At 51.6% G+C, this 27,139-nt stretch overlaps 1 protein-coding gene across 8 annotated transcripts in view; it reads right to left on the bottom strand.

Annotated features, from left to right (window-relative positions):
* Positions 1 to 27,139, bottom strand: part of OSBP2 (oxysterol binding protein 2) — a 181,133-nt gene that overhangs the window by 66,149 nt on the left and 87,845 nt on the right. The window contains exon 1 of one of the 8 annotated variants that reach the window (XM_057526010.1): positions 22,346 to 22,435. The exons of 6 other annotated variants lie outside the window; for them this stretch is intronic. Coding sequence is in view for 1 of the 2 variants with exons in the window: in XM_057526006.1 (XP_057381989.1) it covers positions 7,522 to 7,600 (79 nt within the window). In the remaining variant the exon portion in view is untranslated. Of the gene's footprint in view, positions 1 to 7,521; positions 7,601 to 22,345; positions 22,436 to 27,139 lie in introns of those variants that run through there. One more of the 8 variants, XM_057526006.1, reaches the window with a different exon arrangement.

The following is a 27,139-nucleotide window of genomic DNA, read 5'->3' as shown; positions in this document are numbered from 1 at the left end:
TATGGAGACCCAGCGTCCCCTGCAGAGTTAACACCCACCGAGGAACTGCTGCTCTCTGGGCGGGAGCATGAGGACTGTGACCTGGGGGACAGCCTGGCATTTCCAATTAACAGCAAGTGCAACCAGCCTCACTGATTATCAGCAGTTATCTGCAGCCACAGGGATTACCAGTTTCTCACTATATAAGCAGCAGCTCCTCCTAGCCCCAGGCTGGCAAGGAGAAGGCTCCGGAGGTAAGGTAAGAGAGAAGTGGGTAAGGCAGAAGTGAAAGCTCTAGCTGGAAAAACAGCACGAAATGTTAAATATTCAGGGCAGTGAGATGACCAAAGCAGGCAAAGATGAGCAGAAGGGCCAGCTCTCCACCAGAAACAGCCACCAGGGGTCAGGGTGAGGTGAAAGTGGGCACAAAAATGACCACAGGGGGCTTTTCTGGTGGCACAGTGGCTGGGAATCTGCCTACCAATGCGGGGGACACAGGTTCGAGCCCTGGTACGGGAAGATCCCACATGCTGTGGAGCAACTAAGCCCATGCACCACAACTACCGAGCCTGCGCTCTAGAGCCCGTGAACCACAACTACTGAAGCCCACATGCCACAACTACTGAAGCCTGTGCGCCCTAGAGCCCGTGCTCCGCAACAAGAGAAGCCACCGCAATGAGAAGCCCACGCACTGCAACAAAGAGTAGCTCCCGCTCGCCGCAACTAGAGAAAGCCCGCGCGCAGCAATGAAGACCCAATGCAGCCAAATAAATAAATTAATTTTTAAAAAAATGACCACTGAGAAAAGGACAACTAACTCCAGGGCTAAGTAGACCAGGATGGGGCCAGGGGTTGGGGGGTGTGCATGGCCAGTGTCGGTCAGGAGCAGGGGCTGCAGGTGGCCACAAGTGGCCCCATGTCAGAAGCCCACCCATACCTGGATCTGCATCTAGAGTGGCCCTTGGGAAACCTAACAGGTGGATTCAGCTCAGTCAAGCAAGCCACTTCCAAACTCTGTCCACTTCCAACTAGATGACTCCAGAGCATGGGGCAGGGTAGCCGTCACAGGCATATGACCTATGCAGTCACAATAAGGCCCCAAGTCAGAAGGTCCCTCCCTTGGTTTAATGCTCAGCTGTCTCTGTCTTGAAACTTAATAATTTTTGAACAGGGGGCCCCATTGCTTACACAGCAGAGCCTGCTAGGGGATGACAGTTCCAGGGACCATTTTTCTGAATCCCACCCACCAAAGAAAGCAGAGCAGTGCCAGGGTCCCAAGAAGTCCTGTCTGGCTTGGGTTCCAGCCATATCCGACATAAACCAACAAGATTTACAATGCTTCCCTTTGGGTTTCCACACAAGGGCAGGAGAAGATGCAGCTGACAAGCTGCAGAGGGGTAGACACAAATAATAACCAAACTTATGGGGAAAATTCATCCTTTTTTGGTTAGTCCATTGCAAGTTGAAAGACTAACAAGGCACAATTTTATGCCTGGTCAACAAATACTCTCAGAAAAATACGAATGCAGGGGAGGTGGAGAGAAGCAGATCTCCACACCCAGCCCTGAGAGCATCATGGACCAGAACACTTTGGCCGAGGGTGATGGGGTGCCAGAGGGAAGCAGTCACACTCCTTGACTCAGCGATCGCACTCCTGGGTGTGTGTCCCGGAAAGAAACAGCAGAGAAAATTTTTACATGCCGCAAGACGCTCAGGCGGCAGTTTGGCTCTGGTGACAATCTGGGAAGAACCGAAATGTCTAACAGAAGGAAAAGGCTTTCCACAGCCATTCAGCGGATACACATTAAGTCTGTGAAAACATGGGAAAGAGCTTATGATGTACAGCCATGTGACAACGGTGATGTTTTTTTATCTCAATGATGGAAAAAGGATGTTCACATAAAGGAAAAACACTGACTAAAAATAGAGACCTAAAAACAGTGACATGAGGGGTAATGAAGTTATGGAAACACCATGATCTTGAACATCTGGAATTGCTGCCTTAACGGTAAATAACCCTTAAAAACACTGAATGTACAGGATGCAGAGGACTGGCCCAGATGAAACTCAGAGTTTGGCCAAGAACAAAGTGTGTGTGTGTGTTGGGGGCGGGGGAGGCGAGGTTGGGGAGGGGATTTCATGAAGCAGCTGAGCAGCTGCCAAATGGTTAATGAGCTAAGAGCCGAGCTCCAGGGACCCCACCCCGTAGGAACTGTGCTGCTTCTAATGTAAAAATATCCCAGGCAGAGGAATGTACCCAGGGGCTTGGCCAGCTGTTAGTTCTGCCCTCTCAGGAAAAACATTTGTCCTCTAACCAGCTCCCACCTATGGCCACAAGGATGCAGGGCACGCCAGGCCAGGACGCAGAGGGCTGCCCAGGTGGGGTTCCATCCTCCGGCCTTGCCACACCGCCTAGCCTGAGCAACTACTATTCCTGAAGATGTGCGTCAGGCGTAAATCAACACACACGTCAGAGGGAAACAGGACAAAAAAGGAAATTTATCTTTGGCAGCCCGAGGCCCATAACTTCCTCTTTATTCATATTGCTCATCTATTTGATCAGATGCAGCTGCCGGTCTAAGCTGACTGGCACTTTACAGGAAAAGCTGACTGGCACTTTACAGGAAAACCAGGTGTCGGGGGACTGACTCGTGTCCACAGAGGGCGGTGCTGCAAGATTTAGGACGCTCCTGGATGAGGTCAGAGGACGATGTACCCACAGCAGACCTCTCAATCTTGGGCAGGAGGGGCCTTGGGGCTCAAGCCTGACCCCGTGCGGCCAGTCTCAGGCTGCCCCTCTCTCCACAGTGGCTTGGAGGCCCCTCTCGCCATTTTGCTCCCCACTCAGCTTCCGAGGGCCACTCTGAGTCTGGCTCCCACTTTGGCCTCCTCCAGGCCTCATGCAGGGTCACCTGGCTTGGCCTGGCACCCAGGCAGCCCATTCATTCTCTCTTCACCTGGAGGCGACAAAGGTCACTGTGTTATCCTCAGAACCAGCCAAACATTGCTCCTAATATATGTTTATATAAACAGAGCTGTTGCATATGGTTGAGCAGGTTGTGCACTGCACAACTCTAGGAGGCACCATTCACCACAGACACTGGGAATTGGTTTTTATTTAACACACATCCAGCAAATTAAAGAAAAGAGTATTGCTCTGACAAATCAGAATATGACAACATATTCTGATTCTTCCACATATCTCAGGATACATGGAAGCAAAGGGTCTTGAGGAAAAAAGGGTGCCTTTTTCTAAAGATGGGCGCCAAAAGTGGGCCATCACAGCCCTGCATACCCACCCATGAATGACAAACGAACCAGCTTCCCAGAGAGACAACGTCATCCCCCAGATTCCATGGGGCCACCGATGGCAACAGAACCCTGGCCGGGGCAGCCTGGGGTCTGTCACAGACTCATCACCCCCACACTGCCAATGTCCTCCTCGCTGGCAGCCTGCTACCCGAGGGAACGGCGCAAGTGGACGACCAGCTCCTACTCTCTGCCTCCCCAAGGCAGAGGTCACTCCTGATCGCGGCCCTCTTTCCTCTAGAGCACTCACAGCCCGGCATAGCCTTCCCTACCCTTCCCTCCTCTCCTCCCCTCCCCCTGCCCGTAGCTCTCCACCCTCCGTACCTGTCCGCCTGCCCCCGCAACACAGTGACACCTACATGCACAAGTGTTTGATTCTCCCCCAAACAGGAGAGAATCAAACACTTACGCTCCCTCCACCCGGGGCCAGCCTGCATGCAGCCCACCCCTTAGCTACCTACCCACAGAGGGCCTTCTGTGCTGGGTGCCCTGCCCACCTCTCTGCCCCCAACAGCACCTTCCCTCGGAGCCCAAGGACTCCTGTGTGCCTCAGCCTGTGTGAATATGCTCAGATCTCCTCTACACGGCATTCCGGCTCCTCCTGTGCTGAGTTTGGCCAGCCAGGGCTGTCCCCCACCGTCTGTCCCTTCCCGGGGGGGCACGGGTGTGAGGGATCAGAAGGACGCTGGCTGGGTTCCAGCACGCCCGGCCCCTCCGGGCTCAACTCCTGTCGCCTGGCTGTGGACACTGTGGCTCCTGCACAGCTGCTGGGCTATTTCTTCGCACAGAGTGAAAGACTGGCCAGATTTTCTGCTAAATAGAAAAGACAAATGCTTCTGTCTTCTCTTACCATTTACTGCTCTTCACTCTGACTCAAAAGCAACCACACATTTGGAACTTCCCCCTGGCATTTAGCCTCTTTCAAGAAGGAATCCCCCCAAATCACCACATTCTACAATCACCGGGTTCTGCCCCAGAAATTGAGCCCCCAGCCCCACCCGCTGCAGCCTCCACTCAGGCCAGGTTCCTGGGGAGTCCAGATTCTCCATCTAGTATCTGGCACTCATCCCCCATCCCTTCCTGTTTCCCTGACACATCAGCCAGTCTTTGCCAAGCTCAGTTCAGCTTTCTGCAAAAAGTGCAGCCGATCAGAAGATGGAGGCTGGCTGGTGGGCACCCAGGGGCTCCCTGAGGTCCCAAGTGAGAAAGTGGGGCCCCCTCAGCAGTGTCATGAGCAGGGCCGCACAAGGCCACCTGGCCCTGACCTCTGCTAAGTCTACCTTGCCAGGGCGAGGGGTCCCTGTTTTCTGCAATGTCAGAGCTTTGCGTTCCGACCAGAAGAGATGCAGAAATCCTACACACATCTGCACACAGACACGTACACACACAAAAGTGAAGGAGTAAGCCGCCAAGGGCTGAATTCAGAGGTTACGAGACATCCTGAAAGGGCATTTCTGCATTTGAGGCACCTGGCTCTGTTTGAAGCACAGAGAGAGGGACACAGATAAATAGATAGACAGACTGACCGATTAGTAGGTATAGACACATATTATCTCATTTCAACCTCCCAGCCACCTTGCCAGGTAAGTCGGTTTAATGCCATCCTTTAGATGAAGAAATTGAGAATCAAAACGGCTCAGAAGCTAGTTGAAGGTCAGGCAAGTGGTGGGGTTTGAACACGACACTGCCTGCTGATGAGCAGCCTCCTGTCAACGGACTCTCCGGCTCCTCCTCCCACGCCCAGGTCCTTGTCAACCCACTCCTGCTGTCATTGACAGGGGTGGGGACAACTGAGGCTCACAGAGGGGCAGGCACTTGCCTGTGGTCACAAAGCCCAGCAGCAGAGTCAGGCCAATAACCCAGGTCCCCTGGCCCCCCGGCTACACTGTGGGACCCCTAGAACAACAACCCATGTGAAAAACCTCCATGAGCCCAGATGCTGTCCTGCCACTGAAATGATCATTGCCTGGACCTCAGTCCCTAGTTCCCCGGGGCAGGCAGCAAGCCCAGCTCCCCTTCAGCTTGCACAAAGATGGGCTCAGGGGAGGGATGCAATTTCACTGGAACCCTTTTCTAGCGGAAATTTGTCTGAAGTGACTTCTCATTTCAGTATCCTTCAATGTGTCTGAAAGGAGGCGCGAGACCAGTCTCACCCTGTCTGCAAGCTGGGGACGAGGGGCCTCTGTCCATGTCTGCCATGCCCATGGTGTGAGGGGCCAGGAGGCTCCCACCTCCCAGGGCTGACAGCTAAGCAGGCCTCCCAATGCCCCCATCTCTGCCTCTCTTGCTCCTCTCTCTTTAGCCAGCAAGGTTCATAGGCATTTTCCTGCCTACAGAAATACTGTTTGGCTTTGAAGAGTATGTAAAAAATGTTTTTTGGCCAACATTTAAAAACTGAGAGATATCCAGTTTCTCCTGAAAACTCCATTCTGGCCTTCCTAGGCCCACCTTCACACAGGGCGCCCAAGGGAGACACTCTGCAGTCTGCCCGTGGGGCGTCTGACGCTGAGCTGAGTCCTGGCTGCTCTTGCATGCTGTGCGGGCTCCTGGGCCTCCTCTGGCCAGCACAGCGAGTCCCGCTCCAGGCTCTGTTCTAAGCACTGTACCAGACTGTACCACACTGTACCTGCTGAGTTCCTCGTCCCCAGACCCACCGTGCAGAGTGGATCACTGACAGGAGTAGGAAGGCCTGGCCTGCAGGGCTCTGGCAACCAAAGAGGCTACCTTGTCACCACTCTCGAAGTACAGCTGCTCTGGTCACCTGAGCTTCCAGACAAAGGTGAACATCCCTCCTACAACCAAGCAAAAAGCAAGTGGATACCAGGCCCAGTGTTCCTGTTAGCAGCAAATCTTCTGGAGAACAGCAACCAAGAAGGTCATCAGGCAGGCCGGTAGACAAAATTCAATTTTAACACCTAACTTTTCTTTTTTTTTCCTAACTCCAAAATTCACCCTCAGAATAAATCCATCCAAATTGATAACAGGAACATCATTTAAACTTTGCATAAAGAACATAATTGCATTAGAAATGACACTATATCCAAAATAAAAACTGGAAATTAAGACCAATCTTCTAAAACCAGAAGACATATTTTGGACAAAATTCACTTGCAAGTGTCTTTAAAGAATTCTTAAGACAGAGCTGTAGTATCAGTTCCCCATGAAATAAATTTAAAACGTGTACAAAGACTTTGATGCTGTTTTCAGGTGAGCCTGCAATGTTAAATGTGGCTCGGGCACTGAGACTTGGAGTCGGTGCTGGGCCAGGGCCTTCGGAAGCCATTAGTGGGACCAGTCAGCAGGCAAAGTTAATGACAAGGTTTATTACAGATCAGAGGGTGTTAATTCCTAAAAGGAGCCAGTTTCTAATAAATTGGTGTTAAGTGAAATTAACTCCCTCTGTGTCTTTCAGGTCTACAGGGACAAAAAATCCTAATTTTTCTCCAGTTTCAAATTATAACATAAACATTCATTAAGGAAAACGCAGCAAGTTTCACTCATGCAAAATCTCCAAAAATGATGTTCAAGCATCAGAAATTGCACAAAGGAGCTTAAAGAGTTTGCAAGGCTTTAGCCTATAAGACAGCTAAGATTTTTTCCCCCACTGCTGACAAAGGGCTCTCAGGCGGTTGCGCCTGCACAGCCTGGAGCTGTCATTCAGGACCACCATCCCTGGGGGCAGCAGCTTCAGGGCTGGTGCTTGCTCAAACCCAGGCGGCCACTTACAGTGACTCTCCTGATCTGTTGCAGCTTGCTCAGAGGGCAAAGGGGAGGGGGTTGGGTCATGCACTGAGCACAGCCAACACCCAGGGTGGCCCCGGGAAGGGAAGAAGCCCTTGCGGGCAAAGCAGCAATTCTACCTAGGCGCCAGGGCATGCGGGCCCCAAGCCGACCCTGGAGCAGGAGAGGTAGGTGGGTGGATTAAACAAGGCCGCCACTTCCCCCTTCTTTCCAGAAAGCTCTGGATTATATTTTGGTTCGTTTTTGCAGAGGTTAATCAGACGGATAGGTCTCTAGCCGAAGCCCCGTCTCCAAAATACCCCGCGCGTAAAGCGAGTTCGGAGCTCACGCCGGCGGGGTACGGGGACTAGGGTTCCCCGAAGTTCCCCGCGCTCCCCACGCCGCGAGGGAGTGACATCAGAGGCTCGCGTGGACTGATCATGCAGCAAGCCGGGCGCCCGGCGGGCGTGAGCGGGGAGCCGGGCCTCCGGGCGGAAGCCGGGCAGCACTAACCCTTCTTAAGTTTATTCAGGCAGCCGGAGCTGCAGAAGGAGCGCACGGAGGCCGTCTCCCAGCAGCCACGTCCCTTCATCCCCGCGGCAGGGCGGCCTCCGAGCAGCCGGGCGCTACATGGCGCCGCGCCCTGTGGGCTCGCAGGGACGCGCGCACAGCTCGGCGGGCCGCCCGGCGGAGGCGGCGGACGCTCGCGGGTCCCGGCTCCGCGTTACCACAATGCACCACTGCCGCCCGACCGCCGCCCGGTGCACGAGCCCGTTGAGCCCGTTAACCCCGTCGGCGCCGCGGGAGCCGGGCACAGCGCGAGCAGTGCGGGGGCCGCCCGCCCCTTCTCCTCCCCCGGGAGCACGATCTCCGCCCGCACGCCGCCTGCTCGCCCGTGCGACCGTCCCAGGCCACCTGGGACCTAGGCGCCAGGGCAGGCCCCCCATTTAAACGTCTAATACAAAAACCCGAGCGAAGGTGCCGTCCCCTGCAGCAGCAGGCTCGGCGTTGCTTTATTTCAAAGGTAAAGATGCCCTTGAGAGACAAGGGTCAAGTGGGAAATGGGGATGACCCGCCCAGGGCCTGATGGTGATTCCAGGCAATCGGGGTCACCTCTAAGACCTGCTGTGGAGGCTGGTGCACCTGTATCCCGCCACCTGCAGCCACCTGTCTAGTGTCAGGGAGGAACGCAACAGGCTGGGCCCCAGGGATCCCGGCCCCCTTGGTGCTACTACCACAGGGCTGTGGGTATCTGGGGACAAATGTCTGTCTCCACCCAGACCTCTCTGAACACAACTCGCCTGTCCAGCTGCCTGCAGGACCTCTCCATGGGATGTCTGATGGGCATCATAAACCTAATTGTCCAAATCTGAGCTCCCCATGGCACCCCTAGACCTGTGCCCCCACCCTTCCCCATCTCCCCACCTCAGCTAGTGGCAGCACCATCCTCCTAGTTGCTCTGGACAGACACCCTGGAGTCATCCTTGACTCTTCTGTACCTTAGACCCACCTCCACGTGGTCAGCACATCCCCACAACTCTGCCCTTAGATAACAGCCAGGATCCTGTCCCTTCTCACCACTGCGCTGCTGCCACCTGGGCCTAACTTACCCTCATCCTGCCTGTGAACTCTTCCAGAGCCTCCCAGAGGGTCTCCCACTTCCACTCTGGCCTCCACCGTCTACGCTCAGCGTAACATCCCAAGAACACCTGTTCCAATATATGTCAGACTCTGTCACTCTTCCCCTCAGAGGTCTCCAAGTCCCCAAGCAGGCCCATCCTGTTCCCCTCCCTCCCTCTGCTCTGGCCACACTGACATCTTGGCTTGAACACACAGTAAAGCAGTCCAAGCTGGGACCAGCCCCACTCGTTGGCCTCTGCCCCAACCTCACTGTGCCCTACGTCTTGTTTCTCCCACTGGACTGAGCCCTAGGACTGCGTTCTAACCATTTTCCCCCACCCCCAACCAAGCCCTCCTCAACACTGCCACCTCTTGGGAACTCAGTCCATGGAATTTATCAAGTGTAATTTACTGAAACCAAATCAATCAATTTTCACCAATTTAAAGGTTTTCAAATATACAACAAAGTTCCTGTTATAACATGTAATAGACTCAGGGAAGGTGGTGCGGGGTCATTACACTTCCCTTCTGGACCTTTGAAGCAACTGGTACTTCTTCCACCTAAAGAATGAATCCTTAGCGATTGTGTCAGATTCACTGGCCTGGGGAGGATAAGGCCCCAGGGGAGTGGCTAAATCACTCTGGGCCTTGGTTTTTTGGCTACAAAATGAAGAGCATAACAATGGTGCAAATGGCCACCTGTGACGGAGTGCTGACCAGTGCCAAGCGCTGGGCTGTGAGCTTTACCTGCATTCCCTGAGTTTCTGCATTTAACCCCAAGGATAGGTTCCTCAAACACCCTTTTTACAGATGCGGAAACTAAGGCTCTGACGTACCATGACTTGTGCAGGATCAACATGCTTGGAGCCGACCTGTTCTGGCTGACCTTGGAGGCCACACCCTGAACTGTGCTCTGCAGGGTCCCTTAAGCAGAATGCTGCTCCTGGTCCCCAGGGGCCTCATGGGGAAAGATGAGGTGAGACAGGAGCATCATGAACATACAGGTGACTTTTACAGGATGGGCATGTGCAGTAGACCCAGGATACTGAACCAGACACAGTGTCATGAACTCTGGAAGCTGGAAGAATCTTTCGAATGCAGAGCCTTGCCCTCTGTCTCAGAGCTGAGAAAGGAGGAGGCAGAGTGGCTGAGGGCCTCGCGTTGCCTTCACAGCGAGTGAGCACTGGGGTCAGTGACCCTGTTTGCTTTGTCCGCCCACCTTCACCTAAAGCCACACCTGGCCGACAGGAGAAGACAGGGAACAAAGCATACCCGGGGAGGAAACTAAAATAGTAAAGGAAAATACAGAAGAAAATCATGCACTCCTACTAAGGCAAACACACGCGCTATTTCTCCTTTCTACATAGTTCTTTTACACTATAAGTCACATCAAACAATGACCAGATTCTGCTCATGTAAAATACTTAAAAATCTACAGCCTAGCTTCACAAGTACTCAGAGGGTGCCAATTTGTCCTTAAAGAAGGAAATACATGAGCTGAAAAGTCTTAGTTGACCCAGGAGTGAGAAGGCCAAGAGACCAAGCAAACGATGACCGGTGGGTAATTCCATACATTCTGCTGGCTGCCCTGGGCCCCATACAAGTTTCCCTCCTGACCACGTGCAGGTGAGGCTGAACCCCAGCTCTGCACTTAACCCATTGAGGGCATCTCCTGAACAGCTCCAGGTGTATGGTCCCCAACACTCTAAATGTGACCTTCTAAAACCAAGCCACTAACTCTGTGACCTTCCTGAGGTCCGCTCACCCCAAATACCCTGTTCTGGCAACCCTTGGAGGCAGCTGCAACCTTCCCTCTAAGCTCTATCCGACCCCACATCAAGACCAGTTGATTTGGTCACTTTAAAGACTTTGGTTTGGGACTTCCCTGGTGATCCAGTGGTTAAAACTCCATGCTCCCAGTGCAGGGGGCCCGGGTTCTATCTCTGGTCAGGGAACTAGATCCCGCATGCTGCAACTAAAAGATCCCGCATGCTGCAACGAAGATCCTGCCTGCCGCAACTAAGACCTGGTGCAGCCAAATAAATAAATATTTAAAAAAATAAATAAATAAAGTGTTTGGTTTGCTCTCACGTTGGTGGTGACCACTTACCTCGTCACGTCCCGCCTGGGTGACAGCTGCAGCAAGTCTCCCTATAGAAGCCGGCCTCCCCTCTTCCACTTGTTACCAGAACACTGTTCATCAGACTCTAGTTCCAACATGTTTCCTCCTTTGCTCAATGATATGGTGCGCACACCCACTCAACTAAAATCCATACACACGTATCCGTGTGTGTTGGTGGGTGGGTGCAACTGTTGCTCATCCCAGTACTGAAGGCAATAGAGGAACAGGCGCCCAGAAACTGGCGTGAGGCACTGGAGGGGAGGGGCACGTGGCCGTGGTCTATAAGAACCATAAGCACGTCTACACCTCCCACCCAGTGTGAACAGAACAAGGGGAAAGGAGTACAAGGCTCTGCATCCAATGCCATTTGTTGCAAAACCCTAGAAGCAGCCAAGGAGCCTAACGGCAGGTGAATGCTTAATTCATCAACTTCATGGAATATCACGGAACCATTTGGAACCACATAGTATGTAGGTGATGACTTTGCAGAAGTAAGAAACTGTGCTTAAACACAAAATGCTGAGAGGAAAAAGGCAAACCATGCAATATAGTTAATAATTGTGTGAAAGCTAGGCATATACGGAAATGTTAAAATAATATGATCACAGGGAATTTTCTCAAGTCTGGGCTCCCAGAATGCCCAGGGCTGCTTCTTTCCTTCCCAGGACCTAGCATGCTCTGCTGTGGGTTCCTGTTTATTTGTCTATTTCCCACACCAGACTGTGAACTCCTGAGGGCAAAGACTGTGGTCTTTTCTCACTATTCTCAGCCTCCAGCGGGGCTCAGCACATAGTAGACGTGCACTGAATGAGTGAGCCCAGGAATAAACAGATCAATCAACTGATCAATGAATCAATAGATGAAAGCAACTTTATCACTCATAGGAAGCCCTATTTGGCTCAATCTACACACCCACACCATCTTCTGGCCTCCCAAGCCTTCCACCGCTGACCCCGCTCCCTGACCCCACACAGGGCATTTCTAATGCACAACACCATGCAGCCCCTTCCCCTCTGCACCTCTGCCCTTGTCTGGACCTTGAATGGACCTCGCAGAGGTGAGCACAGGCTTGGGAGTCCTGCAGGGGCAAAATCTAACCTGACATGAGTTGGCCACTGCTTTAAACCAACGTGGACCTCTGGTTCCCCTTCTGGGCCTCAGGCTCACCACTGATGAGGGGCTCGGGCCCACAGAAGAGAGGTGCTGACCTTCTCTGTGTTGTCTGGAGGATCAAGTTCTCCAAGGGTGAGTCTAGCACACACATTCCTTGCGGGGATGTCTTATGAATGAAGCCCTTTAAGACAGCAGTGTTCTAAGAATAGCCATGCATAGATGCTGACTGCCGTCATCATTAATAAATGATCCTGCAATGAAGCCAAAGAATTAATTTGAGAGAAATTTATGATAATGTGTTGCTAGGCAATTAAAATAAACTTTCGAGGGGAAAAAATTTTTCAGTTTATCACTGATTATTTTAGATCAGAAAAAGGGAATGGGGGAGAGTGCACCACTCAAGTCAGTTTGAAAGAAGGTAAAGATGAGACAGATTCCACCAGGGACGTTGCCTCGGCCTGACTCTGCCCACACGTGCCCTCTGCTGTGAGGGGCAGCCGAAGAGATGGGGGCCCTCTCTGGGAGCTGAGCCTGCCGGGCTTTGCCCTGGGGCAAGCGAAGGGGTATGCTGCATCCTTGCACACGTGCTAGGAAGGGGTGGCCTGCCCTCGGACCAGCCAGAGAATTAGGGTCAGGTCCCACCAGGTCGCTCTGAGGACGTGGCCTCTTCTCAGACCCTTCTGCTCCCCGGAGCGGCCGGCCCATCTGGCCCCGCTCCATTGCTTATGTCCGTTATTGGCCAAAAGGCCTTTTGCTTGTCAAAGTCTAAAGACTACTTTTACCAACAAATCCCTCAAGACAACCACAGAAGAGCTGGGATTCCCAAGGGATTAATATCCATTTGTCTAGTCTCCAATTATTCCTTTAAAAAAAAAAAAAAAAAGAAAGTGACAACAAAAAGAATTGAAAATACAAATCCATTGCAGAATGTTCCTCCTTCTTTGTTGATTATTTAAGGAGTACAAATTAAAGCCGCCTTGAGATAGGTACTCTTTTAAGTATATTAAAATGGTCAGAAATGAATTTAATTAACACCTAATGCCAGCGAGAGTACAGTGAAGCTGGCGTGCTCACTCGTTGTTGGTGGCGTGGAGCATCGCAGGTTCTTAGCAGAAAGAGACATTCTAGCTCATCAACGCGCCATGATGATACCGCTGCCCTTAACTCGGTAATCCAACTCCTGGGAATTTTCCCTCAGGAAACAATTCAAGAGAAGCAAAAAGCTTTCAGTACAAAGACATTCATTGCATTGTTATCTATAATAGTGCAAATGGGAAACTCAAACGCTCAACAATTGGAGGATGCTTCAAATCATTAGAGTACCTCAACTCAATGGAATATTACACAGCCATTAAAGTGATCGCTTTAGACAGGGAAACTGTTAGCGATAATGTGGGGGGAAAAGAGCAGAGCATGAAGGGCCCTCTTTAATGTGATACCAAAGCCGTGAAATACAACTGTATGTGCAGAGAGGGGAAGGGAAGGGAAAGTGCAAAAATCAAAAACAGTTTTGTGAGGGTGTGAGGTTACTGGGGAGTTTCCTGTATTCCAAATGCTCTTTATCTCACTGTGCGATCTTTCCCACAACAACAACAAAAACTGAACAAGCTATATTCAAAAATTTTAATTATTATTTGAAACCTTTCCTGAGGGGACAAAGGCGGTGCAGAAGAGTTGGCTGGGAGTAGGTGCCCTGCCCAGGGAGCATGAGTTTTGAGGCCACAGGATGGCGGGGACACAGGCCAGTGACCAGTGGGCAGGAAGTCAAGGCAGTGAAAGCCAAAACAGTCCTAACATCAGTCAAGCTGCCTGGGGAGGCGTGGGCTTAGGGGTCTAATTCATGGGCCTGAGTTCGGATCTGCAACTGGCTCACTGGGTGACTGGAAACAAGTACAGGAGCCTCTCCGAGCCTCACCTCCATGATTCTCATCCAGACACGGGGCTGTCTTCCTGTTAGGGGCTGAATTGTGCCCCCAGATTCATACGTTGAAGCTCAAACCTTCAGTACCTCAGAATGTGAGTATGTTTGGAGACAGGGCCTTTAAAGAGGTGATTAAGGTACAATAAGGTCACACATTGGGCCCTGATCCAATATGACCAGTGTCCTTAAAAGAAGACGAGATTAGGACACAGATCAAGGGATGACCATGTGAGGAGACAATGAGAAGACAGCCAAGGAGAGAGGCCTCAGGATGAAACCAACCTTGCTGACACCCTGACCTTGGACTCTGGCCTCCAGAATGGTGAGAAAGTTCATTTCTGTGGTTTAAGCCCCCCAGTCTGTGGTATTTGGTTATGGCAGCCTGAGCAAACTAATACACTTCCCTCTGCAGAGTCATGAGGGTGACATCACCAACGTAGGGCAGGCACTCAAAAAACACCTGGGAAAAGTCAGAGGCAGGGTCCTGGCACCCTGAAAACCTCTGACCCAGATGAGGCCTGTGTCAGAAGACTGGCTCTCAGTGTCCATCAATGAATTGGTTTAACTGAAGTTCAGAATGGCTGTGAAGCCCTGAAGACAGCTTCTCCCATGATCCTCACAGCAGCTGGGGTGAGGTCGGGCAGGACAGACAGCACTGGGTCACAGCTGGCAAAACGAAGTTTAGTGACATTAAGGGGTTTTGTTCAAAGTCAAAGAGCAAGCACAGACCAGAGAAGGGTCAAGAAGGCAACATTTTAAACCTCCAAGCTCCTTTTTCCCCACTACTAAAAAACAAGCCTCTGATTGACAGATGTTACAACATAAAAGTTTAGAAATTCCATAGCACCACAGGCACCATAAACAGATAAGCAACAAAGAGAAAATACTTGCAAAATATATAACCAACAAAGGAGAGATAACCATAACTTAAAATGAGCTCCTACATATCAGCATAAAAAAATACACACATCAAAACAGTAAAATGGCAAAGAATATGAATATACAAGTCACAAAATGTGTATGATTGGTCAATAAACAGAAAAAAGTATACTCAGTCTCATTGGTAATAAGGGAAATGCAAAACAGAGCAAGGAAATGCCTTTTCATTCACCCATCAGAGTAACAAAGAGTAAAAAGAATGATAGGGTAGCCTTTGTTGACAACCCACACTGTTGGGAAATGTAAATCTATGCATTTTTTTGGGCTGACAATTTGATAGTGTCTGTTGATATTTATCATGGTCAAGACCTTGTAACTTAGCAATTCCACTCCTAGCAATCTATGCTTTGGAAAAATTTACACACATTCACAAAGATGCATATACCAAAAGGTTCACTACAGCATCCCTGAAATAGTAATAAAAGGTAAAGAAACTATCCATGAAGAGGAAAATGATTGAACATAGTATGATACACTACAGAATTCCATGCTGTTATTTTAGAAATGAGATACGCTTATTTGTACTGACATGTAAAGATCTCCAAAATATATTGGTAAGGGAAAAAGCAAGCTGCTTATCAATATGCATGAAATGATCTCACATATACATGTAAGTATGTATGCATGGGTGCCTGTGGACTTACATGGCTTTGTAAATGCGTGGGGAAATCTGGGAAAGAACCACTCTTAACAGATGGGTGTGTCTATCTCTAGCAGGGCGTGAGATGGAGGGAGGTAATGAAAGATGACTACATTTTGTCATATATTTTAGAATCATTTAAATGTTTTACAATTTTATGTTTCCTAACCTAAAGTAATCTCTCAACAAATTACCATTGGAAACGGTACACCAGAATCAACTCCTGCTCATGTCGAAACTTATGGGACCCTACAGAAGACTCTCTAATGGTGGAAGGTCAGGCACGAAGGAGGTACCTCCTGGGGGCAGGAGGGCCCAGAAGTCACATCAGAGAAACCACCACATCAGTGCACACAGACCAACCTGGCAGGCAGCAATCAGAGAGGGGCTGGAGCATTTGCCGCACCCGTGGCATGATCCGCATGAGGCGGAGGAGCAGAGCCGCCCATGGTGACGGGCCCTGCAAAGAACGGACACAGCTGCAACCAGGCGTGGGGGGGCAGGGGGCTCAGGCACCCGTCATCCAGCCAGGCTGCAGGCCTCGCCCCCCCACCCCAGCTACCAGGCTGCCACAGACACCAGCTGTGGCTCAGGGATGAGGCCCAGAAGAGGCCACCAGGTAGGTGTCCAGGCACCCACCTGCGCTCACCTCGCCAGACCTGCTCTGGGAGAGGGATGTGGTAGGCAGTGTAGACAGAAGATGCAGGGAAGGCAAGAAGTGACGGATGCACTGCTGCTCAGAAGAGTCATCCCTGAACACAGCAGCCCTGTCTGAGGCCTTCCTGGGGCCCTTACTGCGGCAGGTCCCAGTCACACCAACCGCCCCCTGCTTCCTGGTCCTGCTGCCACACACCCGTTATCCTCCAGCCTCCTCTGTCCCAGCTCCCAGGCAGGAGTCAGTCCTCACCCCTATCTTCTTCCCGCTCCATGCTGGGGCCCAGGTGATGGTGTCCATGGCCAGGGTGCCGTGTCCCATCTCCCTGTTCATGTTTCCCCATCTGTACCATCAGAATAGGCCTCCCCTCCAAGCTCCAGACCTCCATGGCCACCTGGATGTCCCCCACACTCAACCTGTCCCCAGCTGAGCCCAGCATCTCTCCTTTGCTCCCTCATGACAACCTTTCCCTCTCCAGACATTTCTTTCTGCCCTCAGGCACCAGGCTAGAGACCTGAGGGTCAGCTCCTGGTGTCTCTCCCTCTCCTTAAGTCCCTACATTCAAAGGGCCCCCAGGTCCTGATGATGTTAAATTCAGCTTAATTTGCAAATCCATACCCTCTTCTCCACACCTTGGCTCACTTCCAAGGTCTCAGCTTTTTCTTTTATCCCTTCGGATCCATCCTTCATGCCGCCATGAAACCATTTACTGAAAACACCATCTGCTCCCTGTCACCTCCTTTCCATGGCTCCCTGATACCCACAGCAGCAAGTTTAAGTTCAAACTCCTCGGCAAACCACAGCCCACCAGGAGTGAAGCCTTGCAGGCCTCAGCAGCCCCCTACTTCCCACTCCTCGGCTCCACCAGCTGCTCTTCCCTCCCATGCTTTTGCTCGCCTGGCCCGGGATGCCCTGCCTGTCCCCCACCTTGGCTGGCTCCTGTCATCTCTGGACACTGGGGTGTGGGCCCTGCTAAGGGAACCTTACTGACTACTGTCACCCCAGAGAGGAGATGGAAGGCTGCTTGGGGGAGGGCCCTTCCTCAGGGTTCCCATCACATCCGCGCACCTCTCTTGTGCACTCATCACACTGACTCAGAAGGATCTTGTCTGTCTCCCTGCAGATGGTCAGCACCTCTAGGGCCAGGAAGGGCTTATTCTCACTGTATTATTTTTCTACTGGGAGGCTTCAAACAACAGAAATGTATTGTCTCACAATTCTGGAGGCTAGAAGTCCACAACCAAGGTGTTGGTAGAGCCATGCCCCTCCGAAGGCTGTAGGGAAGGTTCCTTCCTTGTCTCTTCTGGCTTCTGGGAGCCCCTTGTCTCTTCGGGTGTTCTTTGGCTTGTGGCAGCATAACTCCATATTTACATGGCCTTTCCCTGTGTGTCTGCCTTCACATGACCTTCTGTGTGTGTGTGTGTGTGTGTGTGTGTGTGTCCACATTTTCCTCTTTTTGTAAGGACACTAGTCACATTGGATTAGGGACCACCCTCTTGACCTCATCTTGATGACATCTGCAAAGACCCTATTTCCAAATAACGTCACATTCACAGGTATTGGGGGTTAGGACTTCAACATATCTTTTGGGGCGGGGGGACACAATACAACCCACAACCCACTCACTTTGGCATTCCTGGTGCCCAGCGCTGAACCTCACCTGTGGCAAGGCTCTTCTGACCCCTGTGAATGGATGACTGAGCCAGTGTGCTCTGGGTCCAGGTAGGGGAGGAAAAGTCTGAGCGGGAGGGCATCTTGGAGGAGGGCAGCTCTGAAGCTGGGCCTGGAGGAGGTGGGAGAGTGAAGGGACATGTCCAGGCGTTGGTAGGAGCACTGCCCAGGAGAGGAAGGAGGGCCGGGCTGCACAAGAGGCCTTGGCTCTGCGCTCGCAGTGCAGGGAGCTGGGTCAGTCTGAGGCCGAGCTGAGGCATCGGCCCTCATGCCGGAGGCAGGAAGTGGCCAGGGCAAGTTTGTCAGGAGAGCAGTGACAAGAGCAGAACCAGTTCCTGAAAGGTTAATCTGCCTGAAGCACACTGGGGCAAGTCTAAAAGGGGCTGCCTGAAGCAGGGAAGCAGCTGGTCAAAGGACCTGGCAAAAAGTCAGCGGATAATGAGGAACTGAATCAGAGCGGTGGCAGCATGGCCGGAGGGAAGGGACAGAATCCAGAGAAAGTGTGGTAGAAGAACAGACAGAGAATGGCCTGAGACAGCAAGGAGAGGAAGGAGTCGAAGCTCATGGGGGCTGAGGTTCAAGGTGGAAGACTTAAGAGGTTGGGGGCCAGTGACTGCAAATGGCAGCCTAGGAAGAGCAGCGTGCTCGCAGGGGCTGCGATCGGTTTAGCCTCATGAAGTGCCGTTCAATTAAAAAAGCAAGCTCACAGGTACACTCATTAAGAAACCACTGAGACGGGGCATGTGTGCAAAGCAGCTATAAGAGACCCACGCGCTTCGTTAAATAATTCAAGTTTATGGGCGACAAGCATGTCTTTTTATATCAATGCCTGGTGCCCAGGCTGTTAGCAGCAGGTGTTTTTAGAGCCTCAAGCCAAGGGAACTAGAAACTCAACTGAATAACCTTTAAATTACCTCATCACCCGAGGAAATGGAAATCAGTGCAGTCTGCAAATGCACCCATGTGCCAGCAGAGGCCAGATGGAGCTGCTTCCCGGTCAGGGGAGCCAGGGGCCAAGGGAGCTGCCCACTTCAGGGTCATCTCTGGGATCGGAGAGGTCCCTGGTTGTAGGAAGCCCTTTCTGACAGAGCCACCAGCAAATCCCAGGCTCCCCAGAGAAGCAGTGCTGGAGCGGTCCATTAGGGGGGGCCCTTGCCCTGGGAAATGGAATAAAGACACACACACACACACACACACCCCCCCACACACCCACACACCCACACCCCCCCCCCCCCATGGATGAGTCATTCCCTCTCAGGGCCTCAGGCTCTTCATAACCTAACAGGTCGGCCTCAGCCTTGTTGATTTCCAAGGACCCTTCACCTTCCACCTCTGCTCACAGCCGAGGTCTGCTGCTGTCCCTGTTGCCAGATCCCAAGCCCCGCCTCCGTGTGAGGATGAGCCAACCTGGCAGGCCTGGAAGGGAAGTCTCGGACACTAACCCCTCCCTGCTGGGACTCTGTCCGGCTGACCCTAACCCCTGCTCATCATTCCTCCTCCTGCTGCCCAGCAATGGGTGCTGTCGCCACAGTGTGAGGAGGGAGCACTGGATTGTGAGCCTGGAGATCAGGGTGACTGCCCTTTCTGTGCCATCAGCTCACCCGCGGCCCTCTCCTCCTGCTGGAGAGACAGGGGCCACACAGTCAGACCCTGGGCACCTGTGATCTAACCTTTCCTGGCCTCGGTTTCCTCATCTGTATCACAGGCGTGGTAATGGTTCATACCTCACAGGGCTGTCATGAGGATGGAGGATGGACAGGAAAGCCTGGCCTGGAGTGAGCTCCCACCCAGTGTTAGCTGCTATAACCACGGGGCCTGGGGCACAGACGCAGGAGGAGAAGACACACGTTGTTGGAGGAAAACCGCGTCTCAGAGAGAGAGAACCTCGGGGGGAACAGCAGCAACCACAAACCCTTTCCTGGAAGGGGTTTCTCTGAACAGAGAGCCCTCACGGACTTTGGCATTTAGGCTCCATTCCTCCAGGAGAGAACACTCCTTTTGCCCAAGCTCCACCACTGCCCAGCCAATGTCCCTGGATGACAGCAGACCCAGGGACAGTCCCCAACTTGGGAACACCACCTCGGGAACACCACCTCCAGCAGGACCAGGCTACCCCAAGGCAAACTACTGAGTCCTTTCATGGCCCTCATGGTTTGAGACTGAACACCACTGTGTGGAGATTTTGTCTCAACACACTCACATTCTCCTAATAACCGGTGGTGGCAGACTACGGCAAGAGATGTTCAGGATAACACGGAGCACCTATAGTCCCGTGCTAAGTTTACATACCAGGGAGCTGTTACTTTCTCTATTTCACAAATAATAGAACTGAGGCTCAGAGAGACCACATCATGGCATACAGTTAATAAGAGGGAAAATGGGAATTTGAACCCAGGTCTCTTAATCTACAAAGCTGGGACTCTTTTCACTTCTTTACACAACACAGCTCTTACACCATCCCTAACACCATTTTACCTGGAAACCGAGATCAACTGCTTTCAACAAAATAAAATTTGATCTATTGCTAAATATTCATCACTATATCTTTACTTTCTGCCTTGACCTTGAGAAATCCAGTCAGAAAGGTTTGGTTCCTACTTTTCATGCCCATTTTACAATTGTGCATAGATGCAGGCTTGCACGTGTTCAACCAAGTGCAGGACTTCTGAGCAGAGACTGTGAGCTGAATCTAGGACTGTGCATCATCCAGTCAACCCTCAAATGTTATCTTCTTCAGTTACAGAGAACTTGAGGCCACCTTAATTATTGAAGAGGTTTTAAGTTGTTCAAACTATGAATAAAAATAGGTAGCCTGATTGCATTACAGGTGTGGAGCATGCTAAAAATATACATACACCCCAACTTGATCTAGTTACGGAAAACTTTGGGGCTATAACTGTATTTTCAAAACAAACAACATGCAAAGCTCAAATACACTGTTTTCCCAAAACAGAAGCAATGGTCTGCTGCTTAGCTGGCCTGCCATTATATGTTTTGGACTTCATATTTTAATGAAACAAGGATGTCAACAAGGATGTCAAAGTACAGTTATGAGTCAGCCATCCTTCCAGACAATTACACTCTACCAAGGTTTATTCATCTGGCCAAAATACAAAGTGTTTACATGATAGGAAAAAACCTAGCTACCCAAAACAAAAGTGCTTCTGGGTGGAAAAAAGCGATCAAGAATAATGTAAGTCGAGTATATGTCAGATGTGCAGTTACCATACTTTCCCCCTTATGACCTTTCCTCTCTACAGAACACTGGCCAGAGACAAATGTTACTTGGGTGGTCTGCCTTACGCAAGTAATGCTAGCACCTCCTTGGCATGCATTTCCATCAGCACTGCAGCACCACTGCAGCTCACAGTGACCCTAAAATCAGCACATCATCTCACACATCTTTTTCACCTCTCTTTCATTTCATCGGCACTGTGAGGCACCCGATGGTCCAAGGAAGCTGCCCACCAGAGTCATTTCTGATGCCCACAGCTTAGGCTAGACAGACGGAACAAAACACAGACCTCAGTCCTCCAGCATGAGTCTGTCGAGATTTAGAAGCTTCATTTACATCCACCAGGTTAGAACAGGCACCTCACACAGCTTGGAATCCAGCACAACTAGACTTCTACATGGTCCCCTTCCTTCCAGCCCCTCACCTCCCCAACACACCAAAAGTCCTTTGTTGAGGCCATAAAGCCCCCCAACAGCCCGCCCATCAGGTTTTAGGAATCAAGAGGTCTATCTGTCTGACCTTGCCAGGTGATGGAGATGGGAACCGAATGCTGGTGGGATCGAAGGCAGAGGTGACCCATCAAGTTTAAGCACATCTCCCCCTTCAGCAGATGGCTGAGGCAGGAGGGGGGCAGCTTTAGCGACGGAGGAAGCCCAGGGCTCCTCTGACTAGGTAGTTGCCCAGCGTGACCTCAGACTGCTTACTGAGAGGCACAGGCCAGCTGGAGAAGGGCTTTTCCTGTGACAGGCACCACCAGTTTAAAATCCCCTTCGTGTGCTGGGAAAACACACACACACACTCTAGCAGGAAGTGCTGCCCAGTATCCACTCCAGAGCGCCTCTGCCTGAGTCCAGTTCACTCACAACAGCCAGGTGCACTGTGACACTGGCCCCTGAAGCCCTGGTCATGGCAGCTCAGGTGCCTAAGGAGACTGGAGGAAGGCAGGGAAAGGACTTTACCTCTCACTTGTAGCCCCAGTGAAGGCTCAAGCCTGTCTTCCCTGCTAAAAGATGGCTGGCCTCTGTCTGGGCTGAATTCCAGTGGCCAGGCTGCCCAGACCCAGCCCCCTGCACAGAGAGGGAGGGGAAGGTGTTGTTCCTCTGACAATAGCCTGGACAAACAGCCCTTCCCAGTGCCATGCAGTGAGCTGCACCCAGGGTTGGGAGGAGGACATGCCTTGTGACTGTCCTTAGACTTCTGGATGAACCCTTTGTCCCCTGGCTTGTGAGGGCAGACGTCCCTGCCCTCTATCCCAGGACTGGGGGAGTACCAGGGCAGAGATCTGAGCCCTCAGCCCTGTAGCTACTCAAGATCAGGGCTGGAAGAAATTTACAGTGGGGAAGGAAAATTTTAAAGCCCAAGAGATTCCCATGCCCCCAGGACCCATCCACCCCATCCCTGCTCTGTCTGCCCCAACTCACCCCAGGGAGGGGCTCCTGGGTGTGGAAGTGGGTCTGGCCCCGAGGCTGCGGGGGCTCTTGCAGCTGCTGCCGCCGCCGCCGCTTTTCCGTTGCCGCGCTCTCAGTCCATCTCGGTGCAGTGCCGGCTTCTACCGCCGCGCCAAGAACGGGAGAAGGAGGGCGGTCCCCGGGTTGGGTGTATGCTGCCCGGCGGCCCCGGGCCCGCCTCCCCGCCGCGGCCGCCTCTTCAGCACCGCGGACAGCGGCCAGTCCGCGCGCTCCGAGCGCAGTCAAGCCGAGACCCCGCTCCGCCCGCCGGTCGGTCAGCCTGAGCGCAGCAGGGGAGCGGCGCGGCGCGTCCTCATTCCTCCAGCCTCCTCCCCACCAGCCTTAGGAGGCCACCTCTGCCCCCCCAGGCCCCGCTCCAAGAGCGAAGGGCGCCCCGCGAGGCCACCCGCCAGTCCCCGGAGGACTGGACGCGCCTCTTCCAGCCCCGTCCCAAGCAGGGATTAGCTCTCCTCCAGCCCAGCAGTCTAGACAAAGGCTAGCTCTCCGTGGCGGGACGCGGGCGGGCGGCGGAAAGCGCAGCTCAGCCTCTTAAAATGCGCGAGCACATGGCCCGGAACCCGAGCCGGCACTGAGAGCGCTATCTGGGTCCGATCGAGGCCAAAGAAGGCTGGCCCTTCACCGGGCCCGGGGGGGTGGGGCGGGGGAGCCTTGGCTCAAGTCCTCATTTCTCCACTGTCATATACCCTGGGGTTGCAAGGAGTTAACCAATTAGAGCCTGTTTCAGAACCTGGGGAGGGAGGGCTGTTGGGGTCCCATCCCACCTGGAATTCAATTCCCTCCCCCACATCCTTGGTGCCAGAATGTCAATCAACCAACAGATGGGGCTGCTTGGAGCCTGGTGACATCACACAGAGCCGCTTCCACGTTTTTTCATTTCTGTTCAAATCCCTCCCACTGCTCCTCGCCCCCAGCCAGGAAAGTCCCAGACTTCGATGGAGGAGCCCTGGTTCTGACTTTGCCTCTGCCGCAGACCAGAAACATCACCACCATACGGCCACCCTCCCCTCTGCCCTCAGTGAGCCTCAGCTTCCCTATGGGACGTGGGGGTGGGGTGGGGTTCCTTCTGGTTCCAAGTCTGAGATAACTGCGCCTGTCTGGCCAAGCAGAAGGGACGCCACAGATTGGACAGTCACCCCAGGCCCTGCCCACTTTATGGCCTCCCTCAGGCCTTTCTGGAGTCAAAGATGAGGCGACCCTTTTCTTCACTGGACGAAACTGGCAACTCCTGCCTTAATTCTTTTTATTTTATTATTATTTTGCTAGGGGTTTCTTTTTTTTAATATATAAATTTATTTATTTTATTATTTATTTATTTTAGCTGCGTTGGGTCTTTTGTTGCACACGGGCTTTCTCTAGTTGCGGTGAGCAGGGACTATTCATTGTGGTGGGCGGGCTTCTCATTGCGGTGGCTTCTCTTGTTGCGGAGCACGGGCTCTAGGCACACGGGCTTCAGTAGTTGTGGCACACGGGCTCAGTAGTTGTGGCTCACAGGTTCTAGAGCACAGGCTCAGTAGTTGTGGCGCACGGGCTTAGTTGCTCCACGGCATGTGGGATCTTCCCGGACCATGGCTCGAACTCGTGTCCCCTGCATTGGCAGGCAGATTCTTAACCACTGCACCACCAGGGAAGCCCCTTAATTCTTTTTAGAACAACAACTTTTTATGGCGCATTAATTCAAGTCCAAAGACAACTTCATTTTTACTATTTGGTTGAGACCCCAGTTTAAAGGGGGAAATCCAAATGGAATGAGTTCAAGTCACGGTTAATAAATGCTGTCCAAGCAGGCATGAGGGACTTTGCTCAAACATACATGGACCATGGCTGCTACACAGACAGCACGGAGCTGACACATTCACAAAGGGCACGGTGGGAACAGGAGTGGACATCCGCCATTCAGGAAAGGGGGGGAGGGCGGAGAGGGGCTCCTTCTGTTTTCACATCAAGGAAGAAGAATCACAATCCACATGTGGTGCCTTAAAAAAATAAGCAAAACCACTACCTATACAGTCTTTTAACTTAACATCTTTTTTTCTCCTTTGAAAATTACTTCCAAGAGCTTTTTTTTGTTTGTTGTTTTCTTAAGGTAGCATACCATCAGAATCCAAAGATAAGAAACAGGTCAGGCTCCAGGAGCACTGGGTTGTGTGGGCTTCCTGCTGCGATGGTCACAGGCAACAGATGAGGGGGATGGGGTGCCCGGCTGCCTTCCAAACACCCAACATTTGCTGAGTGGACATGTTGACACTTATGAGGAGAGTCTCAAGTCTTTGTACATTTCCTTGTTTGGAATGGAATTTCTTGAGCAATTTGCGACAAATGATTCCTTCCATTTAATTCCTTTGTCTAACTTATGGCACATTCAGCAATCACCAGCATGTCTGCGTCCTCACCCTCTGGGAGGCCAGTGAAGGATACCTAGGGAAGGCCATTTACACACACACACACACACACACACACACACACACTAGCACAAAGCCCAGAATTTCTACTGACATGACATGCCAACATTTATTTATACTGAAGACCCCAAAAGATTCAGGATTTGGAACTAACAGAAACAATCCAAGCCATACAGCAAGATTTTAACTTTCTATTCAGGTTCTGGAAAAGCCTAAAAACTGGAACACATTCCACTGATGCTCATCCACAAAGGCAGGAAGACACTTCTGCCCCAGATCTTCTTCCTCCCTCTGCCCCATGGCTCAGGCCTCGCTCTTTGACCTTCTCACTACATACTCTCATCCTGGTGGGCAAACTGACGGCCACTGTTGCTTGTGACTAGTAAACCACCCCTGACCTGCCTGGAATGCCACCGTTACTACTGATGTTGCTGTTAAATCCCAACCAGAGCCACCCTCTGCCCTCCCAGTCCAGCTGTGCTCTGCTCCTTCTGTTGTGCGTTGAAAACACAAGCACTTCCATGGTGCAGCCCCTCCTCCTCGCCCACGACCAGCCTGCCCCAGCTCCTCCAGCCCTTGGCCCATTCCTTCCTTCTGACCCTACTAGGGACCCGGTCCTAGCCCTCCTCCTCTGTCCCCAGTCCACCACAGCAGCCTCCTGCCCGGGCCCTGCCTCCTCTCTGGCCACATGACTCTTCCAAAGACACCCAGTACGGACTGTCACTGCCCCTGTTATGAACCTGAAATGCCACTGCCCTGCTTCTGACCAAGTAAGGTTCAACTTCCAAGCCTAACCCTGTAGGTCCCAGGCAGATACCCCCTCTTTATCTCAACTCCCAGGCCCCTCTAGTGATAGCTCTGCTCTCTGGCCATGATATCTCAAGTCTTTGTCTCATGACCTTGACTGTCCCTTGTCAACTCTGAGCCTCTGCTCCACTATCCCTCACCTGGAACCCAGGTTCCTTGTCCACCCACTGCAGCTGCAGAGCCCTTAATCCAGAAGTGCTCCCAAGTGCTTCAGTGGCCAGTGCTGGATCTGGTGCATGAGAAGCAGAAGCCTGCTGTCCTGGGGCATGGCTCTGCACCGTGGCCTCTGCCTCCACCTCCTTGAGCCTCCAGAGCACTCCCTACCAGTACCATGCACCAGACACTTAATCATTCCAACCACCTACACTGCCACCTCCCGCTCCAAGCCCAGGTATCCTTCCTCTCCAGGCAGCCTACAAGAGTCTTTGTCTTCTGTTTTTGTGGGAGCCTGTCAGTTTCTAGCACAATGTTCATATACTCTTGAGAGGTGCTCAATAGTTCTTGAATGAGCAAACCCATCACAGGTAATACCAAGAATGGCATAATTTTACATGTGCTTTAGAAGTTGAGCTAATACATATACATTTTCCCTCCCTCTCTCCCCCACTCCGCTGCCACCTCCCTCTTCACCCCCAAGCCACATCCTGTCAAGACGACCTTGGGATGGCAGGCAGGAGAGAAAGAGGCTCTAGGCTGCCAGAGAATCCACAGAACAATTTTTAGCACTAGAAACCCAATGGCTTTTCAGAAATAAATCCTTGCATGTATAGTCAAAGGTATTTCGATAAGGGTGCCAAGACCACTCAAAAAATCCTGATTTAAAAATTGACAGTAGGGACTTCCCTGGTGGCCCAGTGGGTAAGACTCCGAGCTCCCAATGCAAGAGGCCCGGGTTCGATCCCTGGTCAGGGAACTAGATCTGGCATGCATGTCACAACTAAGAAGTCCACATGCTGCAACAAAGATCCTGTGCGCTGCAACTAAGACCCGGCGCAGCCTAAATAAATATTTTTTAAAAATAAAAAATTTTTAAAAATTGACAATAGACTTGAGTAGACATCTCTCCAAAGAAGATATACAAATGGCCAATAACAACATAAAAAGATGCTCAATATCTCTAATCATTAGAGAAATGCAAATCAACATGTGAGAAATCGCCTCATACCCATTAGGATGGCTAATATTAAAAAAAAAAAACAACAGACAATAACAAGTGTTGGGGGAGATGTGGCAAAACTGTTGGTGGGAATGTAATATGGTGCAGTCGCTATGGAAAACAGTATGGAAGTTCTTCAAAAAATTAAAAACAGAATTATCATATGGTCCAGCAATTCCACTTCTGGGTATACACTTAAAAGAATGTAAAGTGGGGTCTCAAAGAGATATTTGTATACCCATGTTCATAGCAGCATTATTTACAATAGCCCAAAGGTGGAAGCAACCCAAGTGTGCATTGACAGATGAATGGAGAATTAAATGTGGTTTATACAGACAATGGACTATATTATTCAGCCTTAAAAAGGAAGGAAATTCTGACACA

Source organism: Balaenoptera acutorostrata, chromosome 13 (genome assembly GCF_949987535.1).
Source record: "Balaenoptera acutorostrata chromosome 13, mBalAcu1.1, whole genome shotgun sequence".
Classification (NCBI taxonomy): domain Eukaryota; kingdom Metazoa; phylum Chordata; class Mammalia; order Artiodactyla; family Balaenopteridae; genus Balaenoptera; species Balaenoptera acutorostrata.
The sequence above is the reverse complement of the archived record's forward strand: the minus strand, read 5'-3'. Positions and strand labels throughout refer to the sequence as shown.